The following is a 15,259-nucleotide window of genomic DNA, read 5'->3' on the forward strand; positions in this document are numbered from 1 at the left end:
TACTCCGGTGAGCCAACGCACGCTAACACGAAGCAAAAGGCAAAGAACGTAACTGCGTCTAGGGTGCCTCGGCGACGCCAGCGCGGCCAGTGTACCTCGCTGGTATCGAGGAGCTTTAAACATGACTTTCGATATCGCGCGCAATCTCGGAGTAAGGGCTAGTAAGTGTCGATCGTGAAAAACTACTTCTTTTCACCTCTTACAGACGGCGGCACCGCCCCGCTCCGCCCTACTGAAAATTCCTATATATACAGGACCCATACATATGATGTTATTGGATACAGGTCGTATAGGGGATACGGCTTTATAGGTGATACAGGTTTATAGGTGGTACAGGTTTACAGGTGATATAGGTTGTATAGGTGATATAGGTCGTATAGGTGATACAGGTAGGTTGATTATATGGGTGTTACAGGTGATATGGGTAATATGGGCCGAATCAGCGATTTGGGTCACAAATCACGTGCAGCCAAGGAACATATTGATAAAGACATGCCTGTTTATGAAGCGTGTAATAAAAGCAAATATATACAGCAATTCAAGCTGTAATGATATCTCGCAGCAGTCTAATTATAAGAATGTAAGAATTCACTGTTGCACTTACATATATACTTGAAGAAAAACGATCAGGCAAGAATATTTGGTAACTGATTATTAATTTAAATCTTTAATCATCTCCGCAATAAAACGGTTCATCTTTTTCAAACGTTCAGCTCCCGGCAATTCGTTGGGCTTCTCGGCCACGTACTTGTTGAAGGCGTCTGTGAATAATGAGCAGGAATGTGAAGGAATTTTAAGCACTCATAAGTTCACATGTATGGTAAAAATGAATGTCATTACATTAAGCGAAATTAATGAAGCATGAAATACTCACTTGCATGAAATACTCCTTAGCCCCTAGTTGACACAGTTAGCAAAAACAGGTGGTGTACACAATTGTGTACATAGCGTGTCAAAGGGTTAAGAACACTTCAGAACTGCAAAACTTTGGTGTCTGGGTGTCAAGATGTTTGGTTGGGCCGTGCGCGCGTGCAAAAAGATGTTGTAAGAGGTGTAGATGAAAGCGGATGATTATGTGCTGCACTGCCACTTGTCAAGATAAAAAAAAAGCCAGCTGGTTCGAGAGCTAGATTGAGATGAAAGGGAATTTGAAAGATAACATTGAGAATTAAGTGCTGTCCTGCCACTTATAAAGATAAAAAGGCGAACTATTGATCAGGAAGAGATTGTGAGAGGTTTGAATGAGATCGGATGAAAGAAAACAACTCCTGTGTTGATCCTATATGCCGCCATATAGGTCCTGGGAGGCCCTATTTGTATCCTATAACCGCGATATGGAGGTCCTATTTGAGTCCTATATACCGCCATATGGGTCCTCTGTAGGTCCTACTTGCGTCCTATATACCGCCATATGGGTCCTGTTCAGGTCCCATTTGGATCCTGTTTGGATCCTATATACCCCCACACGGTCCTATACAATTCCTATATTTAGTCCTGTAAGTCCTGTATAAAACCATACGGATCCTGTATGAAACCATATAGGTTTTTTCAGTAGGCTCACCTCTATCACACACGTAATGAGATTTCTCGTCGGTTAGACGTGGGGCACATCGGTGGAATATATATGCCTGAACTGTACAGAGCGTTCTTCTTGGGGTATTTGCGGTATTCGCCGCGAGATCGGGTGATAGGTGGCAGCACCGTCGCCGCGTACTTGTGGATAGGCGGTCAGCGGCGCGTATACAAATGTACGCAGCGGCGCTTCGCCGTAGGCGGTTGGAGTCGATTGTCAGCGAAAAAAGCGCGTTGACTGCAGCCCAATGGTGATGTATACGACCTCCATTGCCACATTAATGCAATCTGCCAACCAATGGGGTACTGGCATTTGACCACATTCGTGTTTTGCACTGTGCTCAATGTTTTTTCTTGCTTTATTTTATTTGCACGTGTTTAAACTGTGTTTTGCCTATACCACAATATAAACAGTGTTGCGCGACTGAGCCAATTAAGTATTCTTGCTCTAGCGGCTACAAAAAAAGAGAGCCTGTATTTCTGCGTAATTAGATGAAGTAGAAAGAACGTTGCGCACTCTGATTTTCTGTTTGCATGAATACGCGTATTGCTATAAAAATGCGTGGCTTCAGGTCTTTTTACCGCTAACCAACCGACCTCTGCAGACGCTAGTTCATGCTTCGCAGTATCACAAGGATTACCAAATCGCCAACACTTCACAAGATGGTGTCACTAAAACTCTAAAACATTCACACGTCGACATTAGTACTTCTTTTTGGTTTAGGACGACGCTAAATGCACTATGTGATGTGCTTGAACGACAAAGTGATACCCACATTGAAATGATTTTGGCGAACGGTCAGTGCCATGGCTAGACCTAGCGCCATACCGACACGTGCATGCACTCACTTATTAGAGTGCATACAAGTCGTAAGGCGAACGCTTATGTATGTCGTGTAGGCATACGTACAAGCATTTGATACTGTGCTAGCACAACGGAATAAGCCTGTAATTTGAGGACGTGCATGGCGTACGCACACATGCGAACACGGTGTGGCTAGCAGATGACGCAAGGAGCCATCCACACCACGGGGTTTCGTCCGCTCGCCGCTGGGTGCCGACTCTGCTCGATCTCGCGGCCAATAGCACGCCCGTGTTTTCTAACGCCGGGAAAACTAACACCCTGGTCCTGCAAAGCATTCAAGGCCAAGTCCTTCGCGCATGCTTGGGACTACTTCGGTGTGCTCACACGGTGCAACGATTGCCATCGCCGAAGACCACCCGATTACGACACACTCCGGGCGCATATCCGTTACATGTCCAGAGTGCCTGACCACCACCTCCCTAGCCTGCCACTAGAGACCGAAGGCCGCGTTTTCTAAAGTTGTTGCGGCTAACCAGCATTCCATCTCGTGGAGATTCACGCCCGCAACCATACCACTATCTCCGGAGTGGTGCCTGAAAAGACCCACTGTGCACCTTGAAGTGCCGGGGATATCTAAAAAGGCAAGCCTGTCGTATGCTAACCGAATTCATGTTTACACGGACGGTTCGGTCTCGGAAAGTTCGACAGGAGCCTTTGTGGTACCATCTCGATCAATCACCGCCAAGTTCAAGACCTCACACGTCACGACGTCTGCGGGCTCGAGCTCGCCGCTCTTCGAGCCGCTATGGAGTTTGTTACGCAATAATCCCCTAGTAGATGGGCCATATTCTGCGACTCTGTGGCAGCCCTTCAATGCGTGAGAAGTCTACGACGTGGAAACTACCACCAGTTGGTGTCTCATATCAATGAAATTTGTCATCGCACCGTTGGTCAAGGACACTACATAGTTTTACAATGGCTACCGGGTCACTGTGGCGTCAGTGGTAACCATCTCGCCGACGACGCTGCCCGATGTGCCCACGATGGAGCGCCCACAATATTCATACCCCTGTCAAGAGTACACGCTGCAAGAGAACTTGGTCACATCGCGCATAATGCCACGCTTGCGCACTGGAATTCCCCGCTTAACTCCAATCGTCGCCCACAGAACCTTGAATCGTTACTCCAGCTACAACTGCCAGCCAAGATTTCTCGACTTGGTGCTACAATGGTGCGCCGGTTGTGGACGTTTACCAACTCATTCAGCCATCGCATTGGCATGACAGATTCATCCATGTGCGAAAGCTCTGCCTTGAGTAGACTCGATGATCGGCCCTTTATGAGGGAAAGATCTTAGGAGCCTGGTCGCACAGCACATCAGCCCAGAATGTCACACGAGCCCTCCTGCAGTACATGAAAGCAACATCATTGAGCGACCGCCTGTGAAACTCGCCACTGTGTGTGTGATGTGTCTCTCCTTCTCTCTCTCTTTTACTCCCTTATTCCCCTCCCTATGTGTATGGTAGCAAAGCGGACGTATAGTCTATTAACCTCCCTACCTTTCCTATATTCTCTCTCTCTCTCTATGGTTTAAACGCCTACCGATTACAAAGCGCAGAGGCATAATTAATCATCAATATTGACAACAGCACCAACAAAGTGCGCAGCTGCGTGGGTGCACGTGTGGACGCGTAGTGGGTACTTCGTAGTGATGCCGAACTATCGATGGTACTATCGATAGCTGAGTCACTATCGAACTATCGATAGCGATATCGATAGTAAAAAATGTCGTGTAAAGACGATAGAAGAGGCGCTGTGTGAGATATGGACGCCATCTGGCAATACGTCGGGAAACATGAGTGCTGTGTTGCGTGCTGGTAGTCCCGGCGCAGCAGCCGGCGAAGACCGGCGGTGACCAACGCGACCGGCGGGGACGCCAGCCAGCCCGAAAACGCGGTTTGGCGCGAAGCACTGAAGCAGAGAAACGTCCGCACTCAACGAGTACTCTCCACACACTCTTTTATTTACACGTCGCCTGGGTAAAACAGGAACGCCAGAGCGGCGCCCACAACCGGCAGCCTGAAGGCCGCCCACAACGCTGCTTTTTCATTTTTTAAATATTTTTTTTCACCTTCTTGGCCTTCTCAAAACTAAAGTTTTTCAACACCAACCCATGGCATTCGTACAGTGCAATACAGAACCGAAACCGAAACACAACCATGAGCTCGTGCGAAGGGCACGGAGGAAGGCAAATTTCAGCGCAGTCGCATTTTCAGCTTTGTTGAAACAGCGCTCACTAGACGACGACGAAGTAAAAGAAGGCACAGGACAGGCAGCGCCTGTCCTGTGCCTTCTTTTACTTCGTCGTCGTCTAGTGAGCGCTGTTTCAACAAAGATGAACGCATACCAACTCGCTCAAGCTTCCATTCTTATGCATTTTCAGCGCAGCTTAAGAAACTAGGGTCCTTAAAATTACGTATGTATGCATTTTCTATTAAAGGAACACGCCACCTAATACTTACCTAGTGATGTTGCACCTCAGATATGCATGATATTTAATTTTTGATCGACAACGTTCACAAGTATGAACAGCCGTACCAGTTCAAGACGGCTGGCCCTTGGGCAAGTGGTTCAACTTTGGCCGAGTGGCTGAATCGAGGGACGTGCCGACAAACAGAAAGACAGACCGACAGACAGAAAGACAGACCAAAATTTCTGCGTTTAAGTTCCCCAAGAAAGACTATCGTCTTTAAAAATTCGATGGTACTGTCGATTATAAAATCAACAGCATACACGAACTCATTGCAGAATAAAATTGGTTCCCCGCGCGCGTGGTACATAGTGGAGCCGGATAAGCAGGGGCAAGAAAGTTGACATGCTTGTGTTCTTCACCAGAGTGCTTTTCTTACACATGATCATAAAGTCAAACAGTTCAGCTGTAGCGGAAAGGAAGCCGTTACATGTGGTGGAACTGCGCGGCTTCAAATTGATATTGCATTTTATGATTTCAAGATAAAATAAATACCATGAATTAAGTTTATTAATTGTAAGGTGTAACTGGTTGCTTTTGGACGTGATTTTATTGATAGACATATTCCGCCATTTTCACTGCGGTAATAACTTATTTCTTTCGCCAAGAATTGCTCATAAATTAAGCGAAGCTTGTAGTAGGCTATAGGAAATATTTTGGCAATACGGCCTTCCCGCAACAGCATCATTTTCACACCACTATCGATAGTATTGTCACGTGGTTGTGACGGGGAAGAATGCTGCAGAAAAACTGGGAAATACGGAGCTCTTTATTTGGGCGAACTTGTGTCCAGAAAATCAAAACTCAAAATACAAGCGATACATGCTGCGCACTGATAGCGGCGGGAGCAGTTGTCAGCCGTTGAGTAATCTGATCATCGATGGAACGCGTTGTCCTTTATACATCAGTCATCAAACCTTCCAGCGTTACCGCTGGTGCTCGCGTAAGCTCTCGAATGAACTTGACTATTCGCGTCCGGCGCGTAATCTTAACAGAATGACCTCAAACAATCGTGAAGCTTCTCAAACATTACGGCATGGTTTGCGTCAAACGTTGCTCACGGTCTTTGATGGTGAAACCCGAATACACCAAAACAAAGCAATAAACACCCGGGGCAGTAATATCGCTAGTAATAGTAACCATGGTACTACCGATTGCACTACCGATAGTTTGTCGATAGTAGTACTATCGATAGTTTGTCTGCACTATCGATAGTTTCAAGAAAACTATCGATGCTATCGATAGTCAATTTACCGATAGTTCTGCATCACTAGTACTTCGCCCATTCGCAGAAGGAAGAATTATGCTTTAGTGGGCACTTTGCAACTCTACTCGAAGTAGGCATTCTAGTATAGTTCGAAACGGCCAGTGTTATGCGCACAAACGTTCCTTTCCTAATAGCACAGTGTACACCGAGAAGTGAAGTTAGGCTAGCGATTGAGAAGGCGAAGCGAATGGGGCCCCGATTACGCTATCGCGTCTACGCTTGAAAGCGAAGCTCAAGCGTCCTTCAAGTTTTATTGCTATAGCAATTATATGGACAGTCTCGGCTTGTTTTTGCCGTCGCAATCATGCCCCATATATATATATATATATATATATATATATATATATATATATATATATATATATATATATACCACGAAAAGATATTTTTTTTCCGATGCGCGAAATCGAACAGGCGACCTCTCGCTCCGCAGCGCGCGGCGTTAGATGGTTAGGCCACGAAGAGTAAGTCTTTCAGCATGCTAACGGCGAGCTATTTATATACACCATTTACTTCGGCGTGCTTTCTTGGTTACCAGCGAGATGGCGCGCTTTAAAGGTTGTCGCCCCGCTCGTTGCGATGCGGGCGCGCCTCCTGCCTCGCCAGCGAGGTGCACTTTGCCCTACAGCGCGTGGTCGCCTGCGCGCGCGCTTATCTCGAGAGGGGGTTTCACCGCGATGTCCGCGCTGATATTACAGAGCGTACGAACGTCAATTTGCTCGTTGCAGCGGCCGCGTTTGCGAAAGGAGTGCGCTGTTCACACAGAAAGAAGTAAGAGTTCGCGTTCGTCCTGTGTATACCTGTGCGTTCGTTTCGTGCGTCCTTCTTTATGTTCGGAGCTGTAACACATCATAGTACGGGGTCGTCCTGTGTGTGTTCTTTTCGTGCGTTCTTTGAGCTTGAGAGACGCGCTGAAAATTTCGAGCTGCTTTCCGTTTTTCGCGTTACATTCCAATTTGTTGCTATCGCATTCATAGCTTCGCCGTTGCGGTGAAACTGACTTTTTTTGGGACGTAAAACAGTAGCAATTACTATTACTAATATTGTTTGGCAATCAGCCATTCCTGATGTAGAAATCTAATCTTTTATTGAGGTCACTTGTCATTTCATGTTGTCACATTTCAGTGTCGCCTTTCATTGTTTCACGCATGACCGTCGCTGTTGCCTGTAGCAACAGAAGTTTTGCGCTGCTAGGCGCGTGGATGAAGGTACAAGACCCGCCTGCGTGGAGGATGGAAAAATTTGGGAGGGAGCATTGCGCAATAGAACGAAAAGAAATGAAGAAAGTCCCCCATTTTGCCGATAGGAGAATGGCTCTTTTAACATTGGGTTATGTTTGGTGCTTTTTTTGTCCTCTTTGGGAAAGCATCAAATTTGGCCAAATGTATGGCTCTTTGTTTTTCTTCAGACAACAACATCGCTCAGCTTCAAGGGCAAAAAGCAAATTTTCTCTGCCTGACGGGGAGACCCCAGCACCCGCATCTACACATTCGGAGCATGTGGCAAAAAAATTAAAATAAACAAGAATATTATATACCATCACGTATACGCAACACACTTTAATGAAATGTAAACAACGGAACAAGGTGCATAGTCTTACAAGTGTAAATCAATATTACAAAATAAACCACAAATCAGTAACGAAAACCTCAGAAACATAGAATTTCCTTGTACACTACTTATTATTCAGGAATGACACCTTTTCAAAAGGGGGCAAATTTCTCCAAGTTTCACGTTGATGGTGTGCTACTAAGCATGGCCAACATTTCCTTACCTCAACTGCCACTATATTGGATGCCTGTTAAGTTACTCTTCTATTTTAGTGAACTAGATTGCGCACCAACTCCGTTCTGTAGATTCCTGAAATTGAGGGGCAATATGTTTTGAGGGCATATATTATGCAATGTGTATATTACTTTACATTAGCAAGTTCGAGTATTCATGGCTGCTTTTTATTTGTTCGCAGGCAAGGCTCGCATTCGAGTGCAAATCTCGGCAGCACATTCCATGGAGGACATAGACCGTACTGTGGATGCTTTCATCACAGTGGGCAAGAAGTTCGGAGTGGTTGCGTAGTGTAAACACCTACAGCTCACTGCAGAGCCCGTTGCAAGGAATATTGACTCGCTTGAAGTTTATTTGCTATACCGTCCATCAAAGGTCACTTGTATGGTTCCGGGTTTAGGACTACCGAAAACGGCCTTCTAACCTGTCGGCAGACCCGAACCTGCTCGGAAACGCAATTGTTGTTCGAATTTTTATTACCAAGTGGTCTGGGTTCAAATATAAGACACCTGCTCTATCTCCCTCTTTTTTGTTGTTGTTGTTGTTGGCTACTTCGGTTCGCTGCTGATGGCAGGATCTCAATGAAAGTGGAGAAAGCAACCATTTCCTTTGTTTTGTTTTTGCCTGAACCAGCGCCTCCTCTATTTTTCTGTGCCTGGGCGAAGGAGCGGAGCGCAATGGGAACCCACCGTCGGCGTTAGTGCGGCGTTTAGCCGCCGGGCGCCGCCACCGTAGTAGACCTGCCATCGCGTCGTCGCTCGCGGAAACGAATGCCGTGGCTGCATTCGGAGCTGCTATATGGTTCAGTTATCGGCTGTATTCGCGGTGTTTAAAGTATAATTAAAACTTGTAAGCTGTAATCATGAAGCACTTGTCGTTCTGGGCAACCAGCCCATTTCGAAGGCGCGTGTCTTTCGCGGCTATTTGATCGAGACGCTCGCGCGTCGTCTGCTAGCCCGATACCAGAGAGCGCATGCCAGTGATGCGCGGAGAATTGTTTTGTCACCGTTACGTTCGCTTGACTGAGAGTCGGTTTTTGACTGTCTGAAAGTCGACTTTCGAAAGCAGCATTTGCCACGATCTAATGCTGAAAGCTTGGGCGCTTAAAGTTCCCCGATGCGTGCTACCGTCTACTGGTGTAGCACACTATACGCAAGCCTTGAGTTCATGCGCTAAATAGCATGAAATGTCGCTAGACTGCTTCCAGAAATATACGCGATCGCCCGCTCCCTTCGTAAAGCTTTTGAGAATTATATTTGTTGCAACCAGGCGCTACTGCATCCTTCTTAAGCCGCCGCTTCTTATATTATATGAAATCTTTACGTCATAAACGACGGCTGCATATTCTAGTGTAGTTTGAAGAATTCAGGGGCGTAGCCAGGGGGGGGGGGGGGTTCAACCCTCTCCCGAAATTTTAACTTTTGCTACACACACATACAAACGCACGCACGAACATACATAAAGTATGGTTGAACCCCCCCCCCCCCCCCCCGAAAAAAATTTCTGGCTACGGCCCTGTTGAAAATGTATTAGGAGACCAATTATCCCGCCTAATTACTGCAAGCCACCTCTACCGAACACCAGCGGCAGCTGCAATTTCATAGAACGACAGCCGAACAGTGTATTAAGGCGAAAGCCTTAGATGCCTCATCAAACGCGAAAATTGACGGTCGGCTGCGTCAGCACGAGTGATGCAAAAAGTAATTACGTGATGACGTCATCATATGACGTCACAGATAATAACATTTTGTGACATCATCGTGACGTCACATCACGTGACGTCATCATATTACATCTTCGCTTGGTCAAAATGAGCCGATCACGGAGGCAGTGCATGCCTCCGCTGATGTGCAGAAAGCTTGCACTGCCTTCGATCCTTGAGGCTGTAAGAAAACCACGTTAGGCGCAGAAATATCTCGGAGGGAGGCAGGAAATGTTCAATAAATTGACTAGAAGAAAAAGAAGAAGATGGCTTTCGTCTTTCAGTCGTCTTAGATGAATGCATAAGGGACCCTGCGCGATTTTTTTTCTTTATCAATAAAGGGAAATAAAAAATAGAATCGTGATCGATTTCTTTCAGTTCCATTTGCAGAGTGGAACACCAGTATGACATACTAAGGCATTGGGGCGGTTGCAATAGCCTGAAATAGAAAATAAAACGCGAATACTGTCAACCTCGAGTGCAAGTATCGAACCGGCAGCACGGCCTGACAGACTGCCTGCGTAATACGTACAGCGGGGATGGAAAGACACGCGAACATGCGGCATCTGTATTTTTTGCTGTTTCGCATTTATTTTCAAGTGGTTATAGTCTGGATGATTGATGAAAAGACGACGTCATCCATGACACAATAAAAGATCATCTAGCATCTTTTTATTTCCACCACGGTTAGAGCGTAATAAAAAACAGCGCGTCGTTACGTTCGCGTTTCTTTCCAGCCCCCTGTACCTGTGAAAGCCTGCAAGAAGCACAAATGCAATTAAACTCGGATGCAAACACGAATTCGTGAGCTTCGTGATACGGGCGGCCGTTCAGCGCCAGCTTCCCGTGGATGGATGGATGGATGCTATGAGCGTCCCCTTTATAACGGGGCGGTGACATGTCTGCCACCAGGCTCGAAGGATAAAAAAAGAAAAAAAAAGAAAAAAAAACTTCCTTGTTTCATGTTGTCCTAATGCCTTATCTACATTGATTAAATCTATGTTATTATAACAAAAAATATAAATTCACAGTCCATCTCTCTGCCTCTTAAGGCAGAATAACCTTTTTCCCCCAATTATTTATTTTTGTACTTTATCTCTACTTTTCTGCCACCAATACTCTAACCGTCTCTTACTTATTTCTATCGCGGGCGTGTTCAGCTTTCCATTGTTGTCCCTAAAACCCAAGGCTTCATGTAGACTCGTGCCCACACGTATACCTGGGTGAATATCGCCACATTCAATCAGTACATGTTCCATCGTTTCCTTAGTTCCCCCGCAGCATGTACATAGTTCTTCTTCGTTACTGAATCTCGCTTTATAACTACGCGTTCTCAGGCAGCCCGACCTTGCTTCAAACAATAAAGCGCTTCCCCTTGAATTATCATAAAACCTTTCCCTCCTTATTTCGTTTTTTCCTTTTCGGTAGTTACTCAGAGCCGGCTTCTTTTCCATCGCTGTCATCCAATAAGTCTTCTCCGCCTCTCTGACCTTCCGCTTAATGCTCCCTGTTGCCATATCGCCCGCACTGCCAGCCGTATATTACTGGTGAGCCTCCTAGTTCTTTTTCTCCACTGCGTGTCAACGCTTTTTCTATACAAATACCTGAAAACCTTCTCTGCCCATCTACTCTTCTTCATTTTCCTCAGCCTCTCTTCGAATCTCATTTTGCTCTGCGCTTCCCTCACTTCAAAGCCTGTCCATCCCATATCACCCTTCACCGCCTCATTTGTCGTCTTCCCGTGAGCGCCCAAGGCGAGGCGGCCCACCGTCCTTTGATTTACATCCATTCCTGATTGCACCTCTGACTTCATGCACACCACTGAGTTCCCAAATGTAAGCCCCGGAACCATCACTCCCTTCCACAGCCCTCGAAGCACCTCGTACCCATTGTATCCCCATAAAGCTCTGTGCTTCATAATTGCAGCATTCCTCTTTCCCTTTGCTACCGATGCTTTCTCTTGTACCTCCATATATCTATCCCCCTCATTTACCCATACTCCGAGGTACTTGTACTCGCTTACCCTCGGTATTTTTTGGCCCTGTATTAAGACCGTATGGTCTCCGTGATCATTGAATATCATCAATCCACATTTTGTTGCACTAAATCCTAGTCCTAGAGCCTCACACTCCCTTCCGCATATATCTGCCAGTCGCTGCATATCATCTTGACTGTCCGCAAATAAGACAATATCATCAGCATAAAATAGACCTGGAAGCTTCTGCTCAATCATCGCTCCGACCTGTTTGTGTGACAAATTAAATCCAATGTTGCTACCTTCTAGCGCTTTTTCCATCCTCGCCATGTACAGCATGAATAACAGCGGGGACAAAGGACAGCGCCACCACGCGGCAGCGCCCGACGGCCCGAGGAGAGCGTTCGCCCAGGAACTGAAAAATAGAGGAGGCGCTGCCTGAACACAAATGGATATGCATATTTTGATGTCGGCATACGGTATTCAAAACTGACTTCGTGGGCGCTTTTTGTCGCGATAACGCGGAGACCTATACGAAACTGGTTTTAATCACCACGAATGCTGATGGCAATAATGTACCCTTAACACGTCCGTCCAGTTCTTGCAAGCCTCACAGTATATACCCGCATGACTATTACACGTAACTGCTCAAGAGTTATTCTTGAAAGGACTTAACTGCAAGGCACGCGCTTATTATATATGATGTAATATAACTTGAAGCGGCACAAGAACCTAGCGCAGGAACAAAGCTAGACCAAGATGACTGGCATCTGAGCTTTATTCGAGGAAGCATCGCCATTTGTACTTTGTTGAAGAAGCAGCAGGAGCCGAGCATGCACTGTGGGAAAAAAGTACAGCTGCTGATCCAGAAACATATCATTTACATACGCTAAATGACTGACAAGTGACACCTACAATTTCTACATCCCCACTTTGACAAATCAATACGCTTCCTCGGATGAAGTTCATTTCGCAGTCTTTTTATGGCTGCTTTTTTTTTTCTTTCCTCATATCCATGAAAGAGCGTATGCTTGGGCATGTTGGTAATTCATGTTTCACTTTTTTTGAGCGCACAAATGAACAAGAAAAGCGACGCGGACACAGCGCTGACTTCCAACATATGCTTTATTTTCTAGTATGCGTGATAAGCAGTCAAACAAACCGATACCGGATTTGGAAATTTGGATACCGGAAAAACGTTGGCCGTGCTTATCATATGGTAGCTTGCAGCGATCGCGGCGGCTTGGAACAAGGCGAGGAATAAGGCAGTCGACTCAAGTACATTGGGACGGCCAGGTTCCAAGCTTGTCCCGCAACTTGATCTACCGGACCAGGGAAATGGTCAAGGTCCACGGTTTTCTGGACTGATAATTGTTGGGATTTAGCATCTCAAAACCATGACATGATATATATATATATATATATAAAGTCACAAAGAAAAATAATTCAGAAAATTTTTTCCCGAACCGCGGAATAGAACGGGCGACCTCTCGCTCCGCAGCGACCGGCGTTAGACGGATAGGCCGCGAGGCGCACGTTTTTCAGCACGCTAACGGCGAGCTATTTTTATACACCATTTACTGCAGCGTGCTTTCTTGGTCACCAGCGAGATTGCGCGAGGGGCGCCCTTTAAAGGGACTGTCTACCGCTCGGAAAAAAAATTTTGATTGTGGTGAAAATGAGAAGATCGTTCGTCACATCGGCGGCAACGAGCGCGCTTTCGTCCCATAAAAATAGAATTATAATTTTAATCTGATGCTGAAAACCGTGAAAGAATGACCGCTAGCGTCACCCAACAGCAAAGTGGTCGCAATTCCCGCAATCTATAGGTGTGACAGACTATCCACGCAGGAGGACTTATTTTGCTTAAAAACAAACATGCAGAACTTGAGATTGTATTGTCCGCTCTTTAAACAGCTTTTGATTGCGTCAAAAAGTAATTTTTGCTGTTTTTTTTTATCTCACGCGTCCAAAAAGACGCCTGGCGGCGCTGCCTACGCCGCCGCTTTCGAGTTCGTCTGCTTCAACACCCCGTGCTGGTTGTACAGTTACGCTGCACTGTCGTTAGGATGTCCCGCGCGTGCTGCGCTGTGAAGGCATGTATTTATCATCACTGAAGGTAAACATTAGACAGAAGTCTGTCTGGTTGGGTAAGTAAACTGAGATAACTGATATTTATTCTCCAACCAAAGTTACGAAAACACGTAAAAACCCGACGTTTCAGAACCAGCTCGGTTCCTTCCTCAGGGGGGACTGCGGCGGCTTGGCAGCGGCCTCTTTAAGGCACTCTCGCGGCGGTTAACGACCCCACGCATTACCGAGGAGCGTAGCCCATGCGCATACACCGGGGGGAGAGTTCCGAGTGAACGGTTGATATTTTGAGTGGTCCTCTGTATATGCCACGACTCCAGTAGTAACCTCCTCCTCCACTTGGTTTCACTTTCGAGGATGGCGGTTCCGTTGAAGTCAATTCTGTGGTCAAACGTCTCTGCGTGCTCGGCGACGGCGCTGCGTTCTTTGTTGAGTTTACGGACGTCGTTGACGTGTTGCCTAATTCGTTCGGGGAAGTTTTTGGTCTCGCCGATGTATGACGAGGGGCAGTCGGCACACGGTATTTTGTAAACGACGCCGGGCGCCCTGTCCTTTGTTGGTCGGTCTTTCGGGCGGGGAAGGAAGCGGCCCAGCGTGCATGAAGGCACGTGCGCGATGTGCACGCCTTCTTTTCTAAAAATCCGAGCCAACGCCTCGCTGGCTCCCTGGACGTATGGAACCGACACGCGTTTTGGAGAGCTGTTCGTCAATGCTGGCTGGGAGTCGCGTAACCTCTTTTTCTCTGCGCGGCGGGCGACGGATCGAATGAAATTTCTGGGATAACCGTTTTTTCTGAGGTCCGCAATTACGCGGGCCTCTTCTTTCCGGCGTTCCGTGTCAGTGGAACATATCTTTTTGGCTCTCTGAAGTAATGTGGACACAACGGAGGCCTTGTGAGTGGAGGGATGGGACGAATCGTATTGAAGGTATCGGCCGGTGTGCGTCGGCTTCCTGTAAACGGAGAACTCCAAGTCACTGCCCCTTCTTGCCACCTGGACGTCGAGAAAGGGGAGGGTGCGGTCGCGTTCACACTCGACCGTGAACTGTATGGCTGGGTGAACGGAATTTAGGTGCAGTCTGAAGTTTTCAATTTCAGATGTCTTCACGACACAAAAGCAATCGTCCACGTAGCGAAGAAAGAGCTTGGGTCGCGGCGAGAAGGAGCCAAGTGCTTCCATTTCTATATGTTCCATGGTCAGGTTTGCCATTGTGACGGAGATGGAGGCTCCCATTGCGGTTCCACTGTTTTGCCTGAAGATTGTTCCTTTGTAGGAAAAATACGTGCTGGACAGGCAGAATTCCAGTAGGCGGCAGAGTTCGTCAATAGTGAGTGGGGTCCTTTGACTCAAGCCATCGTCACCCTCAAGAGCAGCACGGGCACAGGATACAGATAAGGGTACCGGCACATTGGTGAACAAAGATACGACGTCGAACGATACCAGGCTCTCGTCTTCGTCGATGCTCACCTCTGATGCTAGCTGCACGAAGTGGCTGGAGTCGCGGACATGAGTTGGGGTATTCCGGATGAGAGG

At 46.8% G+C, this 15,259-nt stretch overlaps 1 protein-coding gene across 1 annotated transcript in view; it reads left to right on the top strand.

Annotated features, from left to right (window-relative positions):
* LOC119386546 (2-amino-3-ketobutyrate coenzyme A ligase, mitochondrial) overlaps window positions 1-8,478 on the top strand; it is a 90,243-nt gene extending 81,765 nt beyond the window's left edge. The window contains exon 11 of the mRNA XM_037653825.2: window positions 8,141-8,478. Coding sequence (XP_037509753.1) covers window positions 8,141-8,250 — 110 coding nt within the window. The 3' untranslated portion in view covers window positions 8,251-8,478. The remainder of the gene's footprint in view (window positions 1-8,140) is intronic.
* Window positions 8,479-15,259: the final 6,781 nt, after the last annotated feature.

The sequence above is a fragment of the Rhipicephalus sanguineus genome, chromosome 3, assembly GCF_013339695.2.
Source record: "Rhipicephalus sanguineus isolate Rsan-2018 chromosome 3, BIME_Rsan_1.4, whole genome shotgun sequence".
In the NCBI taxonomy this organism is placed as follows: domain Eukaryota; kingdom Metazoa; phylum Arthropoda; class Arachnida; order Ixodida; family Ixodidae; genus Rhipicephalus; species Rhipicephalus sanguineus.